This window comes from Pelecanus crispus, chromosome 5, assembly GCF_030463565.1.
Source record: "Pelecanus crispus isolate bPelCri1 chromosome 5, bPelCri1.pri, whole genome shotgun sequence".
Classification (NCBI taxonomy): domain Eukaryota; kingdom Metazoa; phylum Chordata; class Aves; order Pelecaniformes; family Pelecanidae; genus Pelecanus; species Pelecanus crispus.
This window is the reverse complement of record NC_134647.1, coordinates 21,362,311-21,387,038: the sequence shown is the minus strand read 5'-3', so window position 1 is coordinate 21,387,038 and position 24,728 is coordinate 21,362,311. Positions and strand designations below refer to the sequence as shown.

The window sequence follows — 24,728 nt, the reverse complement described above, 5'->3', positions numbered from 1 at the left end:
TAGAGGTGATGGCAAGTTAGAGACTCAGTGGAAGTCTTCAGATAAATGTTTTCAGGTTAGTCTTAGTGTGAGAATGCCAGACATGGTGAAAAAACTCCATTAGGAATGAAATGAGAATAGTTCTTAGTTTAATTTTATGTTTACAGTCCCATGTGGGTCTCTATTCTTACAAAACATCAGCTGCAGACTTAAGTAGGAAGTTCAGACATTCAGTTAAGAGGGTGGTAAGAAGTGTTTCCACTTTAGAAACTGCTCATTATGGTCTGCTGATGCTTTAAAAGCAAAATTGTAGGTCTTCTAATATGCAGAACAAATCTTAGTGGTTTAGAATAGCTTTTCTGTCATGTACCAGAGGTTGTCTGGTCTTAAGGGTTGTGATTAAGAAAACTATATTGTTTTGACTTTCATTAAAAGATGAATGTGGACAATGTATTACAGCACTAGAGAAGAAAGCAATGTACTGCTGAGGAGTCTCTTTTCTGTGATCCAAATGTAGTTATATGAAAACAAAGTAATCAATGTCCAGAGGAAGACACAATATTATCAGTTTTGCAACACTTTTTTTTTTTTTTAAAGGTTCTTGGCAAGCAGTGCTGAAATTGAAAGCAAAAGCTGAATCTGCCATTTAGGACTACCTTCAGTGTTTAATTTCCTTGCATAAGAAAAATTTAGAGACTATTTTAGGTACAAAGGGAGGAACAAAGAAGTTTGATGGTGTATACATACAGCCAGAGATCTTAAGCAAAGGTAAAGATTCATGCAGAGTCTAATGATTGTATACCGATTTAATGTATTACAAAAAGGTGAGTCAAAGCTGGGAGTGGTTGTGGTGCTTTTGGTGTCTGCCATTCTGTCCTCCTTGTTTGAGGTGAGATGTCTGGACTCTTCAGTTTGATCGTCTTTACAACAGATATACAATGACCAGGAGAGAGCAGGTTGTGTTTTTTTCCTTCACATTTCCAGCATTTTGGGTTTTTTTGGTTGGTTGGTTTGCTTAGTTTCTCTAGTATATAGTTGATTTCAAGCTTGGTTCTTGATCTCCTTGCAGGTTGTTGTGGTTTGCTTTCCCAGTTTATCTGAGCCTTTTTCCCCTGTTCATATGTCTGTTTGTCTTAGTCTCTCAGTGCAAGACCCAAGCACAGGATGGGCTCTACCAGCAGGCAGTAACTTTACCTGAAGAAAGGTCACATATTCTCAACTGGCAGCCACTTAAGGTGATCCATTGCATGGGCTTCTGCTGTAAACCCTAGACTTCACTAAGGGTAGTTTTCAGGAGTTGCCTCACTTTTGTATCTTCATGCCCACCTCAAGGTGGGAACACTGTTCCTGAGAAGCAAAGTCTGCTTGTTGACTGTTAATTCTGGGAGTTTGCATTCATAGCCTTATGTGCTTAGCAAGTCGTAACGATTCAAGGAAATGTCTTGGTCATTTCACGTACCTCTACTGTGTAGTGCCCATTTCCCGTTGTGGGATGGTCATGGTATGAATTCTGTTTTGTAGCAGCTTTAGGGCAAACCAGCACTGAACATCTGGAACTGACAGAATGACTCTGAAGAAAACAGGAGGAGTTGAGATGTTATATTAGTCTCTGAATGGTTTATTTGACATTCTTTATCTCAGAGGTTTTCTTTTATCTGGAGGTGCTCCTAAAAGCATACTCTTTTCTGCAGTCATTGTTCTCCATTAGATTTGACTGATGGCTTGCAGTCTTATTTGGAGGAGTATTAGAGCTAAAATTGGGACAATGCAACTGTAAAGGTAGCAGAAGGTAAGTAAATTTAGGGACTTCCCATTCCGAGCCCTGATCAAAGAGTCTAAGCAGTGAACTGTAATTTGCCAATGAGTGTGCCATAACATAAAACGTGTTGTATACAAGCAACTGTACTTTCTCTGGCAGGAGGATTTTGTGAGTCCTTGTTCCTACTAAAGATTAAAATACATAGACTTTTGCTGATGCTAGTTAGTATTACATTCAGTTGCTGAATCACAAGAACAAAACAGCTGTGCAGAGAGTGTTTTGATATAACTATAGCATAACTTTTGACTTCTTGATCTAAAACTTTAAGTGACTGAAAAAATTCTAGCATTTGTTTCAAGCAGCTGCTTAGGAATCTATGTGTATGGAGGAGGTAGGATGCAGCAAACAGCAGTGAAGGGTGGTTAAGATGTAGTGTAGACAGTTACAGGTGATGTTCTCACTTCCATTTTCTGAGTGTAACAGTCATTAAGGGGGAGAATCTCTTACAAACAGAATAGCCTTCTCCATTTTTGGATAAAGCTAAAAGTGTTGCTTTGAGAGAACAGTTCCAATTCATTGGGCAGTGTAAAGCAAAGGACTTCCAGTCAGTGGTTCTTCTGTCAGCTTCAGACTTGGGCTGTAAGAAGCCAGAATGGGAATGGGTGAATCCAAGATGTGAAAGAGAAATGAGAAAACCAGATAACCTTGTGTTGTGGTATGAAATAAATATAATTTTAAAGATGTGCTAGCAAGTGGACTTACCATCAAGTATTGCAAAATGCTAAGATGTGTGCTTGCAATAAACACGTACATATGCTGTTGTAGCTATATGTGCTATGACAGTGTTGACTTGAACTGATATCATGCAATGTTTCCACGTAATGATGAACAGATAATGCTCTTTGCTAATAGCACACAGGAAAATAGAAAGTCATATATTGTAGGATGTTAGCTGTTAAGGTTTTGTTTTTAAATACAGATTTTTAATGAAATCTCTAATGAAAATGTATACCTTATTACATATTACTCATTGTTAAATTCTGTGTTTTCACTGATCTCTGGAAGAAGGTTTTTTTGCCTTAAGAGACTAAATGCCAAGTATCAGATCATAGACAGGAAAAAAAGCTTCACATGCATAGAAGATAAATCCTGTGCTCATATATAGGCAATTTTTCTGTGCTAGTGGGGGTAGGGGTGGGAAGAGTAATGGTCCTATTTCTTGAGTATTTTCATTTCAGTCCATCACAAGGTTATGCAGAGTGGCTTTACAACATCTCTGTAGCTACTATAACAAGAAAAGCTGTGTGTTCCAGTTCTCAAGCTAAAAGAAAAATACTCCATGTGGAATAGATATGTCAATGCAATTGTTAGTATTCAGATTAAGAACAATAAAAATGAAAATCAAGCTGCATTCCACTAAAGGAAAGGAAACAAAAATATCATCCATAATTATACTGCAGATGAAACCGGTATCTCAGACTGGCCTGTAGACAATAGACACTATTGTAACATATTCCATTTTTCATGTGTTTGATTATGTAATTATCAAGTCCCAATTTGGGAGCCCCAACTTGCAAACTACCTTAAAATGTGGATTACTGAACGTTTATGTCTTATGAAATACTTCCCCTCCTCTTTTTTTTTTTTTTTTTTTTTTTTAAAAAAGAGGTTATCTGTACATATGCCCTGAAACATATAGCAGTGATTTTTTGAGTGACTTGCATTGATAATTTCAGCCTTTTGCTGGACTGTGATGAGCAGAATCAGATAGTAATGCTGCAGTTGTCTCCAAGCTTTTTCTAGCAAGTAGTGCATGATCTTGATGATGTGCAGTGGTGATGCTGTGAAACCATAGTCCCCAAAGAGGGAACTGAATAAACAGGAGGAAAGTTTGTACATTCATGACCTTTGCTGAGTGCAGAAGACAAATTTGTTCTGTGAGTACTAAAGATGAGTATTGGGCTTGGAAAGCTTACAGGTAAAATCAGGGTCTTAAATATTTTGTATACCTGTTGGCCAGAACTGATGTATCATTGTAAACAAAACAAATTAATATGCTTAATGTAGGCCTGAACTCTTGTTCCTTGGTTGAGCAGATGATGTGCAAGGTTTTGGCTGTGTGCTACTATGGTGTAGTAGTAGAGCAGCATTATTGTAATAATCGAGAAAGCATTATAATAATTACTTGGGGTGAGACATCAAAGGCAAGAAAAGCTCTAGAAGAAGCTTTATTGCAGTGGCCTTTTTCCTCTCGTGATGTGATCTTAGTAGAGCTAGATCCTTTTCTGACTTTGAGTGAAGATAAAATGAAGTGCTGCTTCTACTTTTGGCATATATAATTTTGTAAAGTTTGATATAAAAAAAAGTGTAGTTGCTCTTTGTATAAACCAGTATTCTTCATGGTGCCATAAGTCAAATTAACAAACTTAAGTCTGTCTGTTGTGCAGTAGGAGGTTTTTATTGTACTATGTTTAATGAACTTTTTCAGTATGTGAGAGATAACTGAATTGCAGCTGAGCTCCCTTATGACCTTTCCTGTCCTAGATGATTGCCACAGAAAACTTGAGAGACGGTTCTGATGTTGGAGGTTAGATCCAAAATAACCTCAATGAGAGGGCTACCAAGCTGTCTTTGTATAGTCTCTCATGTAATTGTTTTCAAAATGGGAAGTGCTGTAAACATTAATTTTCCTTGATATCAAGATTTGAAGAGGTGGATTTTTTAATGCTGTAGCCTTTGGTTGTGCACAAATCTAGCAGATAGATTTCTTCTTTTTTTTTTTTTCTCCATTTTTTTGGGGAAAAGTGATCCTCATTGAAAGAAGTGCTGGTGATAACTGGAATATCCAGGTCACTGTCAGTTCAAGTATTTCTCATTATTTTAAAGTGCCTTTCTCTAGTTACTGATAGTTAAAAATATACTGCTTATAACTTTCTAACAGTATTTTTTTGAAAATCAAATAAATAGATGCTTTCTTTATTTACTGTGCCAGACCTTTATTTTAAAAAGGGGTTCCACACATTCAGATCGCTGACACTATTATTTTTTTTGGCAAGCAGGAAATATGTTGAGATACAGCAATGACACTTTATTCTGTAGAAGTGGGATCTGAAGCACATAGAATGTTGACTTTATGGCCTTACATTTGATTTTAAGAGATATATTGTTTTTCTTAACAAAATGATGAAGTCTTCTATCTGACTGAAAGAATTCTTTAGTGTCTTTATAGGAACTGTATTCTGTCACAAAGGCTGGTGGGAATTGCAGGTGGGACTTCAGAAATTTAAATTTCTAAGAGATATGAATCAATTCTCTTGGAAACAATATAATCTCACATGATGACTAGCTGAATGACTTGGCATAAGCAGTGCACTCCAGGTGCACTAGGAACAAGGGAAATATAAACTCTGCCCAGGCTGCACCAGCCTCTGTTTGTGGAACTCTGTGAGAGCATTGCGGGTGTCCCTCTGGCTGCTTTTCCAGGGCTAGGAAGAATCAGAGAAGAAAGATTATTTCCCCCTCACTCCTTTCCTGCTTTGTCTTAAGCAATTGATTAAGCAGATGACGACATTCAAGCTGTTGAAGCGCAATAGGTAGCTTCATCCCTTCAGCTGAGTTGAGATTGGCAGTTCTAATGTCTGGGGTAGGGAAGTTCGGTCAGTTGATGGGACTGGGGGACTGGGACCTATGGAGACAAGGAAGGAGTGAGGGCCCGCATTGTGTAGGATACTGCTGCACAATTTCCAGAGGAGTTCTTGTTATGGGTTGTACCCTTACTTGGTTACAATTTCTCTTTTAACTCCCTCTGTCATAGCTAAATAAGCTGTACTTTGATTCTTCCCGCAGCTTTCCTTTAGTTCTATAGTAGCCATGAAAATAAAAGAGTATGTTTTTGGTTGTTCTAACTCCTTCTAATGTTTCTAATCTAATACCAGCTGTGGGGCACTGGGAGCGCAGGGCTTCCGTTACCTGTCAGGCAGTCTCTCCTGTGGCAAGGCAGACACACAAACTCAAGAAACGAAAAAGCTGTAAGACCTGATAGTAAATACTTTGGGCTAAGAATGAGAGATGAGAGAATTGGCGAAAAATGAACAAAAAAGAGACACGACATCTGGAAGCAGAAAATGAAAGTATTGGGATCCCTGTTGTTTAGTAAGAGGTTGCCAAAAACTCGGCATAACTTCTGAGAAAGTATACTTGGAGATTTTTCCTCCTGTGTGTGGGGTGGGAAACGTAAGCATAACTAACCGTAAAGAACATGCAGATGTGCTAGAGATGGGTAGGGTACACGGCTCTGCAGTGGTGTATGTGGGGATTCAGCCAACCTCATTAGACTGCCTGATCCCATGTGTGTGTATGTGTTCTTTAATAATACATGGAACTTCATCCATATAGCTGTTGCACACAAGTTTTGACAAGAGTATTTTATCAATTCTAGCTCTCTACAGAGTAAGTTAGACACTGTATAAATAAAAGCTGCATTCTGCTGATGTGGACCATGCATTTATTGCTGTCTGATTGAGCACTGTCTAGTGATTAAGTAGAGTTCCAGCAATGAAATTGCATTCAGCTGCTTAATGGAAAATAGAGTCCGCTAGCATTTGCAAACAAATGATTCTGTCACATGTAGTCTTCAAGGATTAAATTCTGAGTTCAGTTGCGATAAACATCCCTTAGCAGTCATTTGAAGTCACTTAAAGATGTACGAATGAGTATCGAGGGGGAAAAGCAGTACTGCTTCATTTTGGGTTTGGATTTTTTTTTGTATTAATAACATGTCATAGGGTGAGTTTTCAGGTTTTGTTTTGGTTTTTTTTTTAATAGTTGTACTGATGTTCTGTATTGGCTAATAATTTCTTTTTGGCAGTTACATGAAAGCTAAAAATCACGAAAAAAAAAAAAAGTGGGTGAGGAGTAAAAAGAAGTTTGATTCATACATTTTGCAGTGTTCACATAACCCAGAAAAAACCCAGGCGAGTTGCTGTAGAGACCAAAGTTAAATTTGCGGCTAACACCACAGGTCTCGAATTGTATGTGGAGTGCACCAAAACTAGTTTAAAACATTAACAGAGAGGAGGTATAAATTTTGATGGTGAATCCTCATTCATCATGTTTGGAGGTTTGTGAGTACTCCCGATTAGGTCTGAGAGGCTGTGAATAGTTAATTATTCAGCACAGAGTTCTGAAGTTCAAAACTCTAAGCACTTTCAGCAACAGATCGGTCATGTGAAGTCTCATTACACAGTCGTCTTTTGCAATGCTGCTCTGGACCTTGTTTGTTCTTCATTGTGAGTGACTTTAAACTTTGTTTTCCCAAGAAAGATGTGTGTTTCTAATTGCTGTATGCTAGATCTTTTGTTTTGATTCTGTAGGACAATTATAGAAGTTAATTTCTTCGGTTATGTTCAAAGTAAACAAACTTTGGTACAGCTCCAGAATCTAAATTGCAAGCATATTTTTGGAACCTTTGTGTATTATGTTTGAAATGTATTTTAACTTTCTGTGAATGTGGCTCCATTCAAGCTTTTTAAAAGAATGTTTATAAGAAATTAAAAAGTACTCATGAGGTAATGCATCTACACAGTGTGTTTTGATTTTGTTTCTAATGGTGAAATTCTTAATAATAGTATTTTTTCCTTGTGGCAATATTGGTGAATTGTGGAAAGTTATTTGAACGAAAGGGGATGCTGGACTATATGTTGTAGGACATGAGAGTCCTGCCTTCAGAATTTACTGTAACATAAATACATTAAGAGATGTAGAGAGTTTTCCTTTTAGACCTTTTTTTTTTTTTAAGTGAAATAAGTAAAACTTACTTAGTGATCACTCTTTGCATTCAAGAGTATAGTGGCTTGTCACTAAGAAGGGAAGGGATAGTGAGAAAATTAGAATAGGAAATCAGCATAGGTGAGGGGAAAATATGAAAGTATATTGCGACTCAAATGTCAAGAAATATTACAACACAGTAGTATTGGTTATACTGCTATTTTATTACTGTATGGAAGTAAATAGATGAGTTGGTAGGATTTGTTTGAATTATTTTAATAATCAGAAGAAAAATTTGGGGAGGATATATTTGCTTATATATTAAACATACTGTCAGTGCAATTCGGCTTCATACTGCATAGCACAGTATTTCTGTTTATAGTAATCCAGTAAATCTGTTTGGAGAATGCGCAAATAGGGTCCTCTGCATAACCTAAGGGAGGAAAAAAAGTAATCGATTTACTTTTTTTAATATATATTAAAACCCCCTTTTTGTTTTGGGCTTGATGTTTATTGGGCTTTTTTTTATATATATGGCTGATACCTTAGCCTGTTGTATCTTCTATCACCACTGATTGTATGTTTAAAATATTCTCTCATCCCTTCCTTGCACCTATCACTTACACAGTCCGAATGAAAAGAATTAAGTGTGGTTCATTCCTGTTCTGAGACTTGTTAGTTTGCCAGTTTGGAATCATGTGTATAAATACATACTTGACTTGTAATTTTTATCCATTTATTTCAGAAGAAAATCTAAAGCGCCGCCTCCTCCATCTGAACCAAAACCCATTGCTGTTTCTCCATTTGATGACACAGCATCAGCCAACCTCATCATGGAACAGAATGAGAATGTAATCGATAAAGATATTGAACTGTCAGTGGTCGTACCAGGAGATGTGATCAAGTATACTACAGTTAACGGGAGGTAAGTTACACAGAATGACATTTTTGTTAAATTTTCTTTTCTTGCTGTAGTTTACTTCGACCTTCATCCAGGTTTTAATTGCTCGGTAAAATACATGAGTTGTGTAAGCCTGAACACTGAGCGTGTGCAAAGAAGGGCAACGAAGCTGGTGAAGGGTCTAGAGCCCAAGTCTTATGAGGAGCGGCTGAGGGAACTGGGGTTGTTTAGCCTGGAGAAAAGGAGGCTCGGGGGGGGAGTCCTTACCACTCCCTACAAATACCTGAAAGGAGGTTGTAGTGAGGTCCGTGTTGGTCCCTTCTCCTGAGGTCCGTGTTGGTCCCTTCTCCCAAGTAACAAGTGATAGGACAAGAGGAAATGGCCTCAAGTTGTGCCAGGAGGGGTTTAGATTGGATACTAGGGAAAATTTCTTCATGGAGAGGGTTGTCAAGCGTTGGAACACACTGCCCAGGGAAGTGGTTGAGTCCCCATCCCTGGAGGTATTTAAAAGACGTACAGATGTAGTGCTTCGGGACATGGTTTAGTGGTGGACTTGTCAGTGTTAGGTTTATGGTTGGAATCAATGGTCTTAAAGGTCTTTTCCAACCTAAATGATTCTATGATTCTACTATGATTTTTGGGTAGGTGTGGAAACATGCACTTTATACATCTACCTAACTTTTGGGAACACCGGTTTTTCAGAAATTCTGTATGGCACCTATCAGGATGCATAGCCATACCTGTTGTTCTTTCTAGTCACTGCAGATCTCTAGAAAAATACTGGTTTGTATGAGTCGCTGAATTTTCCCACATAACTTCTCCTTGTTAGACTTAAAGATGAGTTCCTGTATCCTATTTGGGTACAAGGTCATGTGTTCAGCACTACTACCTGTAGACTACTAGTAATCCTAAAAAAAGGTGCCATCACTTCAGACAAAATCTATAATGCTTCAAAGAAATAGTTTCTAGCTACAGCTTTGGAAAACTTTGTTTTTTAACAAATATATTTTGCTTAAGCCAGTTTTAATTTGAAATACATATTTCAGTCTGCTAATTGGTAGTATAGATTGTGCATATAACTCTCAAGTCACCTTTAGTTCAGAAAGACCTCGACATTGACTGGTGAGTTGAAATCATAAATCCTGGGACTTAAAATGTTATATTAATTATCATAGCAGATCTACTAAGAAGGCTCCTATGCAAGGCCTTGTATGGATCAGAGCAATTAGGATGCCAGCTTGTTGCTTTCCTAAGCTGAAATAAAGAAACTACTTGTATATTGTGCTTGTGTTAGTGTATTAACAGTGTCTTTGCTACTGAAAGCAAGCAGACCAATTTATTTATTTATTTATTTAAACCAGGTAATGTGAATGTGTAGTTACACCTACTTCACTTCTTAATGAGAGATAAAGATTTCTGTGGCTTGAGTCTGTTTGCACACTTTGTCATTTGCTAGAGTTCATGAGGTTGCTGCTTAGACATCAAATACCAGCCTGTTCACCAGAGCTGCAATGGATGAACTTTTGTCAATCACCACCCCCCCGCCACCCAGACTCCGTGTGATTTTCAGGATAACTTAAATCTGAGGTTATATTTCTCAGAAGAAATTGTCTGAAATAATTGGTGACTTTATGGTGTTCTTGCTAGCTTGTTTACAGCAAGGAATATTGCCATCTGTAAATATGGTGCCTTCCTCTGTTTTTTAAATTTCTTAAAGGTGAGACTCCATGTGCACACTGTGAGGCACTTCTCTTCTTTTTGTTCCCTTTGTCCACAGTTATGAGTGCCATGTGCCCTCTGTCTTGCTTTGCTCAGAACAAAGTGCCAGAAAGGAATGTTGTGTGTATCTTCAGTCGGTCAAATTACATTGTGTGTAATTACTCAGTGTTCAAGACAGGCCTCACAGCCTTATCGGGAAGCGCACACATTTCCCAATCAGTTTTATTATCCCACAGTTACTGGGGTTTTTTTGTTTGTGGGTTTTTGTTTTGTTTTTTAAAATCAAGATACTGTATGTGATTTCATAAATGGCTGTCTTGCAAACCAGAACCTATATTAGCACTGCTAGGCTTACTCAGAACGAGGGGAGATACTGTGCAGGACCTGGACTCCACTGTGAAGCACACTTCAAGCTATCTTTTCTTCTAGTTTTGTTCTGTCTTGATAGTCGTATTTTGTGGACAAATAGGCAAGATCCCTCTAGAAATGACATAAACAGATCAATACCTAATTTGTCTCTTTCCTGTTCATAATCAGAGATGAGCAGCTTCAAAGCTCCTGAGGAGAGAATACCTGTTAAATCTCATACTAGAAAAAGCAAACCTGTGACTTTGTACAGCCATCTGCTGAAATGCCATAGCCCACTAGAAGAAACTGCTTTTCTCAGATGAAGTTGGGTTGGTTTGATCCCTGCTCTGGCATAGTGGATAGCAAGAGCTGTATAGAACAAAGCAAGATGTTACATAGATAAATATCCTGAGTGAGTATAAGTAGGCAGAAGAGGATCAGAATGAAATCCAAAAGGGGTTTTAGAGAAAAAGATTACAAGAGAGAATAATTTTTGATCCTTGAGTTGTTCTGTGGGCAACTAAAGCAAAAAACTGAGAGACTGACAACAGGCATAGAAATAGCTCAGTCCTCATTCTGAGACTTCAGGCATTGGTGGACTCTCTTATTTAAGCCTAGACACCGCTGTGTATTTTGTAGTAGTTGGTGGCAATGATTCAGTTCATCTATTCGGAATCTGACAGTGGCATTCGCACTCTCCTATCACCAGGATTCCTGCAGGGGGGTCTGGGCAAAGAGTCATTTAAAAACAAACAAACAAAAGCCCCCAAAAAACATGGTAAGATCAATGAGTGGTAGGAAGTGAAGGTACACTGTTCAGAGGAAGGAATGAGTGAAGCTTCCCCTCCTCCCCAACCCTTTATTGCAATGTTTTTCAGAGGGAGGTTTCTGAATCTTCTCCATTAGTTCTAAATACAGCACAGGACTGAAGAATTTTCTTCAGCCAAAGAAGAAAAAAAAAGAAAAACTTGAAGACCTATTTTATTTAGCAGCCTGATTTTAAGTTAGCTTTTTGCTTTCCCACAAGGAAGAAATGCAGAGTTTGACAAAGTTTTCTCGAAACTGAATAATTAGTTTCAGTTGTATGCATCAGGATTAACTTAGAGATTTCAAGGGCCAATATGATAGTGACATGCATTTTATTTGGAAATGGTGTGTCAAACAAATAGTTTTGCAGGGTAGCATGTTTAGGGCTTCAGTTTCAGATGCCTTTCAGAGAGACCTTAGCTTTGCTGAATTTGTTTTCTTAGAGTCCTTTGTGAGTTTCCATTTGATCCATTCTCGAGTATTTTCAGTCATTAGGGTATTCTTAATAAACTGTTGGTTTACCCTGTATAGCTAGCCAGTGAATAACAAGCTTTGTGATGTTGCCCTACTTTTCAAAACCTATTGTACTTAACGTTTGTTAGTAACAGATTCTGGGGGTTTTGGTGGGGTTTGGTTGTTCTCCGTGAAAACAAATGTCTTTTTCTCTTTAGAGAATAGGATTAGTAAATATTTTTGCAAGAAAGGCCATGAAGCTATAGGCTTAATTACTTAAGAGATCTATAGAAAGCCAAACTGTGTGTATGTCTTTCCTCTCTTTCCTTCCTCTCTTTCCTTCCTCTCTTTCCTTTCCATCCCCTACATAGGAGTATTTTTGTGGTTACTGACAGAGTTTTGTTCATTCGGTGATTCTTAACCGTGAGTCTCATGACAGGAAGACCTTGTTCCTAAAGTCTGGTTGTGTAAGAATCTCAACTTTTTTTTTAAAGTAGAAAGTTTCTAGCCCTCAATTTTGGAGAGGAGCGTAGAAACTTGATGCATTTTTCCTTTAAAAACTTGATGCAGTATTTGAGGTGACACCTTTCGCTGTTGGTTACAAACATAACGTGGTTTGATACATTCTAGGTGAAGGTCATCATTTAATTATTGTGTGATGTAACAAGAGGCTGCTATTAGCCACTTTTTATTGTTATTTAGTCAGGTAGGAATAACCAGAGGAAAACAGGTGAGGGATGAAGGGGTGCAGGAATACATAAATAAATTTATGATCAGAGATTTCCAGAAAACTGAGTAATGCGATGAAGTTAAAGAAGTTGCAAGTAAAGATTTTACTGAAATTAGATAAAGAAGGACAAGCAGATGATGTACTCTGAGACAGCTGATGGCCACTTCTTGGAGTTTTACTAAATATTACTTATGGAAACAGTTAAATTTACTGTCATATATGTATACCTGCAATCCTTGAAGGCTTGAGGAAAAAATAGTTTTGCAAGTTTTGGAGGATGTGATTACAAAAACAGATTGCTTTTTGTGTCGCTGTAGGGATATCTGTCTAAAGCAGTTGTTGAAGGTGTCTTGCCTTCCAGTGGACGGGGGGACTTAAAGTCTAGCATCCCCCAGTCAGGCAGGTCATTTCTGGAAGTACCAATGGCAAGCAAATTTGCATTGAATAACTGTTTTCATGTACTAATTTGCATGTACCTGTCTGTTGTTTGTGAGCAGCTATGTTTCTCACTTATCATTCTGTCACTTCTTGTGACTGGTTAACATGAGGGCTTGCCCCTGTCATGGTGGTGCATTTCCATAGGACAGCTTTCTGCAATCTTTGCTTGTGAATTCTCATCCTGGTCATCTTTGGTGTTCTTACCCTTCTCCAATAACTGAAGGCCAGAGGAAGGGCAGCTGTTGAAGCTAGTCAGTGTATAAAAATGCACCAGAAAAAAAGTAATGGGTAACTTACTGGATGGGCTGATAACCAGAAAGGTCACTACAGAAGTAGCGTCTGCTGTCTCCTCTGGCTGCCTCCTCCCCTCCCCTGCCCTGCCCCAAGTGAAATGGGGGAATGACATGATTTGCATTTGCAGCTCTTTTCTTACTACGGTGAGATGGATGTACTTGTTCTATTATGGGTTAGAAGTACAAGAAATAAGAGTAGTTCCTTCTTTCTTCTAATCGGAGCAGGTTGTGACACATGCGAGAGAAGAGTTGAAATAAAATCTCTGGTTTAGCTATGTGAAAAGGGAGGAATAGCTATTTTTCTGCAGTGCTCAATGCATTTCTCATGGTGTTCCTCAGGCTGATATATATCATCTAGATGAAGGCACGGGAGCGTATTACATTCTTCTATTCTTCAGACAATCTGATAGCTGCTTTTTGAAACCTTGGAGCGTCATTTCTGTATGTTTTTTGGTTTTATTGTTCCTCCTGCCTTTGTCTCCTGAGGCAAGTATTCTCCTGCCTCTTAAGCAGGCAGAAACTTTCTGCTGGGGAAAAAAAAAAAGGAACAGGTCTGCAGTAACTATATCTGTCAGCTGTCAAACTGTTTCCATCTTCTGGAAGTGCAGCGTGTGCACCACGGAGTCCAGCCCTGCTTCTAGAAATCAGAAGACAGTTTGCTTAAGTAACGCTTGTTCTTTGAGACCAAGTGAAAACAGGAATGATATTCTAGGGTTAATTATTAAAGGGGGAAAAAAACCCCAGTGTTCACATTAATTTCTTACATTGAGTCATTCTTAATTCTTTTTACAGAACCGTATCATATGAAAAGTCTGTTTTAACTTCCTACTTAAGTGTATTCACAATCTTTATATTATCTAGAATTCTGCTTAGCTTGATGGCTGTTTGTAGAAGCTATCTGTTTCCACATTTGGCTATGCTACCAGAATACTTGCATCTGTTACGAGATTACATCTAGAATTTAAGATTTCTGATAAAGCCATACCAGCCAAACCCTATATTAATTTTCTCTTAGACACTTCAGTGTTCTTTTCAACACAGCCTTTGATTGCTTCACAGACTTTTAAATTATTTTCATAATATCCTTGTGAGACAGAGCAGGTGGTAGATTTCCCTGTTTGTAGCTGTAACTGAGAGATGCAGAGGGCGTCAAAATGAAATGCTCCTTACACATGATTACCCAACTCTAAAAATTATTGAGGAATGACCAGTTCCAGTGACCTGAGAGTACTATAACCTTACTCAGTTGCTGTAACATGCAAAGTTAGGATACTCTCCTTACCTTTGATCTTAAACTTGCCTGTCACTTCTGTTTAAAGTACAGCTTTAATAAATTCATTCCAGTAGCAACTGGGAATGTTCAGCCTATCTTAATATGCTGTTCTGCGTGTTTTTCATTGGGCACTGAAAGAACAAGGACATACGGTTAGTGACGACATACAAAAAATTTGGTTTGTCACACTTCATTGTGAAAAGGACATCTGTTGCCTCGCACAGAGCTTCTCAAGAAATGGCATTCAACTACTATATTGTCATTTAGCTTCTTTCCTTCTGTCCGTATTAAACACCTGGCTCTCGTTTTGGGATCCCTAATGCAAGACCTCCTTAAAAGGTGACTTCCTCAAACTTCATTTCTCCTGCTTCCTCCAAATGGCTCATGCTCAGAATTTCTGAAAATAAAGTCCCTTGTAACCTCACAATGGATATAAGAATTTCAAACTTTGGAAGGAAACTGTTGTTAGTGAATAGCAGGGCATTTATCACCACTGCTACAGTTCCTGTGAAATGTCAAATGAGGTGGCTAATCCACATCTCCCTGCTGACCTGAGGAAAAGCATCACTTCACACAAGCAAAAATTTCCTCCTTTGCTCAAGCACTTGGCATACTTTTGTGGAAGCTGGTTTAATTTTCTTTTTAGTGGTGGTTTTTTGTGTTTGGCTTTTTTTTTTTTTTTGGATGTTGAAGATATTTGAAGTTGGTGCCCGGCAGTAATTATTCAGTCATGGAAGGGAAAGAATGACTTGTGTTAAATTTTTAGTAGCACATTTTGTTATAGCCTGCTTATTGTCATCTGTTGCAACACTTCCGTTTGTCTTTTACAGGAAGCCCATGATGGACTTGCTGATCTTTCTCTGTGCACAGTATCATTTAAATCCATCAAGTTATACTATAGAGTTGGTATCAGCAGAAAATAGCCAGATTAAATTCAAACCCAACACACCAGTGGGAATGCTTGAAGTGGAAAAGGTGGTTTTAAAGCCAAAACAAATGGATAAGAAGAAACCTGCTCCAGTTATGCCAGAGGTGAGAACTAAAATTAAAGCATGTTGAGAAATTAGAATCACTGTTGTATTCAACAGCTTGAGCAGGTAGCTCAGCCTCTTGTTTCAGCTTTTCCTGTTGTCTCTCATCCCCTCACCATGAACCCTTGTGAAATGCTTGGCTTCATGTTCTTGATAACCTCCTCTTAGGTAAAATATATCTCTACTTGTTGCAGCAGACATCTTTGCTGCTGAAAGAAGGAAACATTACAATATTATTTGAAATCCCACGCCTTACTGTCCTTTTGACAAATTCTGCAGGTGAAGTGTGGCTGAATACAGCCTTCCACAAACTGAAAATCAACAGGTTGTACCATCTGTCATGCTGTCATATATATGCCCTTCTGATTGTATAGTCATTTTCCTTTAATACATAGTGTACTTTTTTGTTGTTACTTGACTTTTTTATATACACTTAAGGCGGCAGGAGCTTTCAGAAGTACTAAAGCAATTTCTGGGTGTTGGCTAAATCTTTCCTTCTGCCTTGCCTGCTGTATAGAAAAATGCTGTTTCTTAATTTATCTAAAGCACTTACACAGGGCCAGGGGAGCTCTTCTGCTGCCCTTTTGCCTTCATCCTACACGTGTGCACACACAGGCATTCATGGCTCATTGGCTGTCTTCTACAGCTGCCTGATGTAACCTAGTAGGGCCTCTTGCTCCAGGTGTGCACCCTGCTGGACAGGCAAATGACAGGTGCTAAAGGAGGAGCAGACTTTTCATGTGTTCTTTTCTTCAGTAGAAGGGAATTGCAAATTAGTTTTTAGTTGCTCTTGTAATGTTACTGAATTGATAACATTGGTGAAGTTGGCCATAAGGGGAATTCCTGTGATTACTGTAAGGCTGTTGCGAAAATGCCACTTGTTTCAGAATTTGTGCTGGTATTTATTGGAACTTTCTTCTCTTTAGCAAACAGTAAGGGTAGTGATAAACTACAAGAAGACACAGAAGACGGTAGTAAGAGTTAGTCCACATTCACCTCTTCAAGAACTCATACCAATTATCTGTAGTAAATGTGAGTTTGATCCTTCACACACTCTGCTGCTGAAGAATTACCAGTCTCGAGAGCCCCTTGATGTGACAAAATCTCTTAATGACCTTGGACTAAGAGAATTATATGCCATGGATATCAGTCGAGGTAAGATAACTTTTGTAAATTGCAGTTATAGGAAAGATAATGACTTAGTATTTCAATAATGTATACATTTTGTTGGGTTTTTTTTTTTACTTATGAAGAAATTAATTTCTAGCAATTTAGTATATATTTCCTTAGTCTTCCACAAAATTGAAACTGGGGCAAGTTGACCTGTACTTATGTTTGAGAAGTGCTATATAAAGGTTTCATTTTCTAACAAAGTGTTAGGTACCAGCAAAGGTGGCTAAGTACAAATCATTGCTTAAAAGCAACCACTTCCTTTCTTTCCCCTACCCCTTCCCCAAAAAGACCAACAACACTGTATTTGCCTTAGCTCACAGAAAAGACATAAAATCATGATGAGCTGAAAAGAACAGAAACATTAAAGACATTTAGTTTTGTTTTTAAATTATTTAAAATTTAAAAAGTGTTAGAATATTCTGATGTTTATGTATATTTGAGTGCTGTTTGCTAATTTTATAGATTGTGAAAGAATAATAATTCTCTTTTTAATCATGGTCCAACAGGGGCACTACAAACTAACTTCCTTATATTTGTACAGACACTCCTATGCCTGGTTTTAACTTCAGCTCTAAGCCTGTCTTTTTCATGAAGGGTTTATTACATTGCGATTAAAAATTCTGTACAGTTTGTTCTGTTTCAGACATTTCTCATGGGGAAATTTTACCTCAATATAGAATACAGTAATACTGGCTCATTCCTGGTCTTGACCACTGTTCTATTTGCTTGTTTTTCTTTCTGCTCTAAAACTTGGGGATTGTTGTTGGGTTTTCTGTTCATGTCTTTCCCCCCCTTCTACCTAAATACGGTAACCTTATCGTTTGGTGGTTACAGTTTCAAGTCCTCTCAGTTGCTTCCCAAAGGCCAGTTATCGTAAAGAACAGGAGAATGACAGATTTGGAAAATACGTCGTTTTCCCATGGAGAAAAGAAAAATTAAATGTCTTTCTCTTCTTCACTGAAAAACAACATATTTTTACTTGCCTAAATATGTTACTTGGACTACATGTGCCCCTAGTGCTTTGTCTTATTTGTTGTCTGGCTACTGCTTTTATCTACAGACTGGCAGAACTGCCTTTTGCACAGTATGATGTGTACTTCATTTGAATCAACAGCCAAAAATCCTTAGGAGAGAATACAAGGGCATATACACTTTCTACAAAGCAGCGTCCCGCTAGGAAATTTAGATATACCTCAGTTCTCTTGACACAAAGTAGTTCAGCATTTCAATTTTGCAGACATCTTCAAAGCTCTGAATTTTCAGTTTGCTTTCTGAAAGTAAATGGTGAGGTATACCTTTAATTAATAGAATTTAAATTAAAATCTTATTTTATTTAGATTGTATTTTAATTATACATTCCTCTTTGTTTTCCAAGTTTGGACTGCCTGACAATCCAAAACTTACAGAGCAAACTATGCTATATGCTAGTTTTCCTCTTTCCTTCAGAAATAGAAGTGGACCCTCTCTTCTTACTTACAAGACTCCAGTCTGTTCTGCATGTCTTCAGGCTCAAGTTCTTAAATGGCTTACAACATTAGGTGGTAAAGATACACATCCTTTTTCTTCAGGAAAGTACTGAGTTACTTTTTCCTAATGTTGAAGACTCAGCTTGGCTTTCTGTGTTTGTAACTTATAACTGCATCCTTGATTCAGATTCACATTTTCTGTCTTTCTTTTTGTCTTTCTGTAGCCACATCACCAGTTGATTTAAATTTACCGTCTTTGCAAGGTACGATTTACTGAAATAGGCGGTGAAGCTGTAGCACTTGAGTGACATTACTATCCGCTCCTATTATAACATCTGCTTAACTGTGACATGAGTAATTATCTCTGTCCTATCATAAATGCATATTTAAGAGGATAATACAGAAGTGGATATACCCAGCTATATATAAAGTATTTCTGTATAGTTTTAACCTAGATTGATTGATTAAATTTAGAGTCATGCTTATATTGATACTTGTACCAAGAGCCCATAGCGTCCTTGCTGATTTCTGTTGCTTATTGCATTCAGTGGGATTTCTTTAAGAAAGTCAAATCTAGTCAAAATTAAAAGGAGACAACCTTTAGATTTACAATTTGTCTGCATGAATAAGACAATGTAAGGAGGATAAATTCTGCAAGATACCAGAACGGACTTGACTATCTTTGCTATGACTGCCATGCAGTTACGTGTGCAGCACCTATTGGGTGTTTCAGTGATCTTTCTGCATAGTCATACCATGTGCAGGCTTGTGCCCGTCTTGTCCCACTTCACACTTTGCCATGAATTTAAACTGTTAGGAATTGAGAGATGGAGAGGCTGATCCTCTTTTTCCTTTTTACAGCCTTTACGGTATGAACCATAACATATGACAAGTGGGATGGGCTGGGTTAAGTGCTGGGGGTATTAAAAGCAGCTGAAACTCATCTATTCTGAGTTCTGAGAAAGACAGGAAGAACATGGATGGTAGGAAACCTGTTCATTGTGCAGTGTTTAGAAAAACTATTAATATAGGTGATTTACGATGTGTTTTGTATATCCTTCCAGGAGGCTTATGACAGACAGTGAAATAGTAAGAATGAAGGAGAAATAATCTGTGCAATAAATAACATCTAGAACCATTGTTTTCTATTTTAGACTCCTACCAGTCTGAAAACTTAGATGTTCTGAAGGAGAAAGAAAACAAAGGATTTTTCAGCTTTTTTCAACGAAGCAAGAAGAAAAGAGAACAAGTAAGATATAACTTTCTATAAGCAAAACTTCTAGAAACATATTCATATTGAGCAATCAATACTGTTGGTTGTTTTCCATAAAGTATAAGTAACTTGGATTTTTTTTTTCTTTTTTTTCTTCCCTCGCACCCCAAGGCTGCCAGTGCCCCAGCAACTCCATTGATGAGCAAGCCAAGGCCAACATTTATCACGAGATCTAACACTGTTAGCAAGCAGTATGATTCCAACACTCTGCCATCTGAAATGCCGAAGAAAAGGAGAGCTCCTTTACCGCCTATGCCACATTCTCAGAGTGCTCCCCAGGAGCTTGCACAAGCCCAAGTCAGACCGGCATCTGATATTGTGAAGTCTAACAGCCTTGATAGGAATGAACAGGTTAGTTACATTTGCTTCACTTCTCTCAAATCAAAAAGTTTAGACATAATAGTCCTGATAACCCTGTTAATATCTGCTGAGGCTTGAAATAAAAGTGTAGTACTTGCTTTGAAAAATTTTAGTTTGAAAGTAACTACATAAATTGAAAGATGCATTCCTTTTAAACTTTATATCCTGTATCTAAAGTAGCTGCTGTATTTTGAAAAGGCAAAACCAGCTTCTTACATAAGTTGGTATTGTGAGCACCTTTTTGTTCTTTTCGATGAATAGTTTATATATTTAAATGTGAGAATATTGTCTCACTTTATCATATCTAGTAATTGATGTTTTCATATTTCCAGTAATTTTTAATGTTTTAGTTGCATGTGATAAAGAGTGGTTTGTTCTTTACATTACTAGAAAAATGTGGAAATCTTGGGAAGTAGTCTTAACATTCTTGTGGTCCCAGCAAGTTAAAGTAAGGTTTATTTTCATCAAATAGGGATGTATTTGATTGAAGCTGTGAGATGTGGGCTACATATTTAAGTAACTTATATATCCCATGCAATGCAGAAAGTCTGCCAGCAGAATTTGGGAGAATTGATGCATTAAGTATTACCCTGGTATTGCACATATTGTCAATTGAGAATTCCAATTAAAGATGAAGGCTAAAATTGTCATTATAATTTTTTTTTCCTACTTTGCTTTGAATGCAGTATCTAAACGTGGTCTTTAATAAATGAGGTTATTGGCATGCTAGAAAAATAAAATGCAGAACTAAATGAAATACAAGTCTGAGGGATCAATTTTGTGTTAGACTCAGAGACAAGAAATTTCAAACTGTGACTTCCTTTATCTTTATACAATGATTTACTCTTTCATTGATGCACAGAACCACAAGAGAGCACTGTTTAACAGAAGTTCTGAATTTGTGTATTGTGTCCTGCTGAAAAGCTTTATCATTTGAAGAAGACAAAGGTTTCTTTCTGTATTTTAATAAAAGGAACTTTTGGGGGAAAAAAAGTCATGATCTTTTTTTACCTCATCATGTTTGTCTTTTAATTGAATTCAAATTTTTTGAAAATAATTTATTAATGTCAACATGCTTTAAATGATTAATATCCTATTATGTCTAACAGTAATGTATGACTGCTGGGCTAGGATCTGTCACTCAACAAAATTGCTTAGATTTATTATTTTGTACTGATATTTCTTACTCATCCAAAGAGATTTGACTGAAGTTGAATAGCTCATGAATAAAGGACAGAAATCCAGATTAAGTTATATTTTTGTGTGTATATTCTATTTTGTACTACTCTGTGCAGCTCCCTTAGAAGCCTTTGGCATGTGTTCTTTAAGATGACTTCTGTTTCATTCTGATTTGATTGCACAGTGATTTATCAGCTGATACAGAGCTTGGGACTTGAATGTGCGCAAATATTTGCTCTGTGCTTTGAATTTTATTAATTAGTGTAAAATATTTTGTCTTTTTAATATGTCTTTCCAATAAATATCATCTAATGAATGAATTTGGACTGCATAGTACATACTGCTCAACTTGATCAGGGAATGCTTGGGAGGGATCCTATGAGAGACTTAATGGAGGATAAAGCTGCTCCTTGGAAGAGTGCTGAGATATTTTCAGAGACAGCCTTCCTGCAGCACAAGAGTGGTCCATTCCCTTAAGCAGGAAAAGGAGTAGGCATCAAAATAAACAGTCCCATTTAAATGTGCTACTGAGAGCTCAAGTGCAAAAATAAGCATGTAAGGGATGGAAAGGGGACAGAGCAATTCCCAAAAAGAAATACAGAGGTACTTCTTAGACATGCAGAGATGCAGTTAGAAATGCAAAGGCAAGCCTGGAGCCACAGGAGATGTCAAGAATAACAAGAAAGGCCTTTGTAAGTTAGTGGCAAGCAGAAGTCCAAGGATGAAGGATGAGGTCCTCTACCTTTATTTTAGCAAGGTGTTTGTCACAGTCTACCACAACATTTTTTTGGTGAAAAGCTAGTAAGGTGTGGACTAGACAGATGAACCACAAGGTAGAACAGAAACTGGCTAACAGCTCAACTGGTGGTGTTCAGACTGGTTGTCAGGTGGAGTTCCTGAGGAGTTGGTAGTATGGCCAATACTGTTAAATATCTTTTATAAACAACTTAAATGATGGAATTGAATGTACCCTCAACAAACTTGAAGTTGACACCAAACTGGGTGGAGAGGTAGGTACACCAGAAGAGCTACCATTCAGGGAGACAGTGACAGGCTGGAACTGCATGAGGTTTAAAAAGGATGCATGTGAAATTCTCTATCTAGAATGGAGTAATCCCAAGCACCAGTACAGGCTGGGGTCTGGCTATGTGATCCACCTTGAATCCAGTGTACTCAATACTTTTTAGGCCACACCTGTGCTACTATGTCCAGATTTGGTTCCTGCAGTTCAAGATAGAGCTTAAAACCAGGCAAAAGTCCAGTGAAGGGCTACCGTGATGTTTAAAGGTTGTAGAATGTAAATGTTCTAGCGAAAAGAAGGCTCAGATGGGATCTAATCGCATTCTCCTTAGAAAGGAAAATCGAGGAATTTCAGAGGAAATTCCATTCAGATACAAGAAGAAAATGAGTCACTGTGAGAACAATTGAATATTGGAATAGGTTGCTCAAGAGAAGTGGTAGAAGCTCCCTCACCGGAAATTTTCAAGCTGTGACTTGACAGGCTCCTGCAGTAACCTGATCTAACACCTTGTGTTCCAACAGAAGGTTGGCCTGAATGATCTCCAAAGGTCCCTTCCAACTTTGATGTTTCTGTTTCACAGGGGTGAATCAGACTCTTGATTTTTCAAAACTTTATGCACATAATTAGGAGAACAGAAAAAAATATAAGGCTTTGTCACTAACAGAAACCAACAAATACTTGTTTTTTTCTGTGAGATAAAACACTACTTGAGTAATGCTAGCAAGGAGAAGATTTGGAAGCTTGTTTCTTAGAGCTTCCACTGAAGTCTCTAAAATAAACAAAAAGGTATCTCCAGCTATTGAGACTTCTGGTTTCACTACTGTAAAAAAAAAAAAAAAAAGGACAATTCCCTTAAAAAAATAAGGTGCTAGGTGACGGACAATGTAAATTAATTTTATTTAAATAAAAATGTCCTTTACAGGATTTACAACTTTATAAATTAAATTGGGCACTATTTAAATATATAGTAAGAATCAGTCTTTATTCCAAGAATTGACATCCTAAATACAGAATTTGAAATGAAACATATAAGCATTGTAGAATAAAGTCAGTTTTGATGGTTACACAGCATTTCATCATCTGTATCATGCACGTTAATGTTTTCTCAACCCTAACTGACCAATTTATACTCATTTAATCCAAGTCAGTTCTCAGTAGTGCAGCAAGTACAATGGGCACGCTAGACCACAATTATTTCATTGTAAGCAATATATAAGAATTTGGTGTCTCATATTCTCTGTTGTTGAAAGTATGCGTCCTGCTGGTAGGATTTAGTCTTTTTCGGGTTGCTCACCAGGCTGATTGTGTTTGCTGGGCTATTTAGTATGTCTGGGAGTTTCGCTGTTACTGCAGTGTCCCATTAAGTTAATTTACAAAACTTAGGATATTCTTTTTTTTTCCCTTAAGGGTTACTTTTTGTCTGCCTTTGCATTACAAGAAGCATTTCCTTGTAAATCGTATTGCTTTTAAATGCCTGAGTTCTGAAGCCTGCCCTTCAGTTTATTTGGCGGACTGGATACATACTTTATTTCTCCTATGGACCAAGATGACCTTCTGCATGTGCCTTACTATGGACAAATCTCTTTTGTAACATCCACAAGGAAGGCAAAGTGAAATGTCAGTTTTGCCTGGATAAACTGTTTGCCTGGTTTTGATAGAAACATGCCAAAGTAGTAACATCAGACGACAGTGAAATGAGCCAACTTTAAGGGAACAGTGTTCTCACTGTTGTCTTTCTTCAGATTCACAGTGTATTGTAGTCCAATTTCTCACAGTATGAAAAAGGGTTTTAATGTTTACCTCCTACAGCTTCTCCACTTCTTTTCCCTTAAAAAAGAAACTGCTTTCTCTTTATATGAGCAGTTACATTCTGGTACGGGGATTGGAATTTTTTCTGCCTCAATATCAGGGTGATTATAGAATTAGTTTTTGGAGATATGTTCCTATTTTTTGGGGAGAAATTAGTACAATGGATGTAAGGATAGCTTTTACAAGCTACTATGAAGCATGATTTTCTCATTCTATATGAGACTCAGAAGATGACTAGTAAGCTTAAATAGTTAATGTTTGTCCAGCAAATTTCTGTGTTAAATCAGATTGGAAATGAGCACATTAGTTTCTAATATTGAAATGCTTCACTTATTTGTCAGTTCTAATTTTGGGCAAGATGGCTCCTGCCAGAAATATGTTTAGAACTAGCAAGTTTAAATACATTTGCAAGTAGAGAGGACTCTCAAGGGGTTTTGTGAAGTGCTGTTGTATAATGCAGTATGTGTATCTTCACAGTTTTCATAAAAGTGGATGCAATTTTCTAGTAATAACACTTCTTTAAAAGAGAATTTCTTTTAAAAGAAAAGCAGTTGATTATGTCCAAAATGCCATTGCTGATTTTCTTCCTAATGCTTTATTTATAAGAACTAGACTGCGGTATCTTCACTTTATCCCATGAACGTTTGTCTCCTTGCACTGTTTTCATTTACTGTAAAGGAGCATATGTAAACTATGCTTGGGTAGGAACAATTAAGTGGAGATTTTTAGTCAAAGCATTTACAGTTTTAAATGATGGATAGAACTTCTCAACTGTAGAAATATAGCTTGCTTTTATTTATACAACCCTTAACTCCTAAAGAAATTGAAATTTCCAGCCTACCCCTTAGAAAAGAAAGGGAAGGTGAAGATGGGAGAATGGGGGAAGGGTGGGAAGCAACTAAACCATAAAGTATTTCTGAAAAGATTTATTAGCTACTGTCATAGAACAG

General features: G+C 37.5%; 1 protein-coding gene across 1 annotated transcript in view; it reads left to right on the top strand.

The window, feature by feature from the left end:
* COBLL1 (cordon-bleu WH2 repeat protein like 1) overlaps positions 1 to 24,728 on the top strand; it is a 50,862-nt gene that overhangs the window by 5,878 nt on the left and 20,256 nt on the right. Inside the window, exons 2-7 of the mRNA XM_075711081.1 lie at positions 8,250 to 8,429; positions 15,297 to 15,498; positions 16,424 to 16,652; positions 18,361 to 18,399; positions 19,291 to 19,385; positions 19,521 to 19,760. Coding sequence (XP_075567196.1) covers positions 8,250 to 8,429; positions 15,297 to 15,498; positions 16,424 to 16,652; positions 18,361 to 18,399; positions 19,291 to 19,385; positions 19,521 to 19,760 — 985 coding nt within the window. The remainder of the gene's footprint in view (positions 1 to 8,249; positions 8,430 to 15,296; positions 15,499 to 16,423; positions 16,653 to 18,360; positions 18,400 to 19,290; positions 19,386 to 19,520; positions 19,761 to 24,728) is intronic.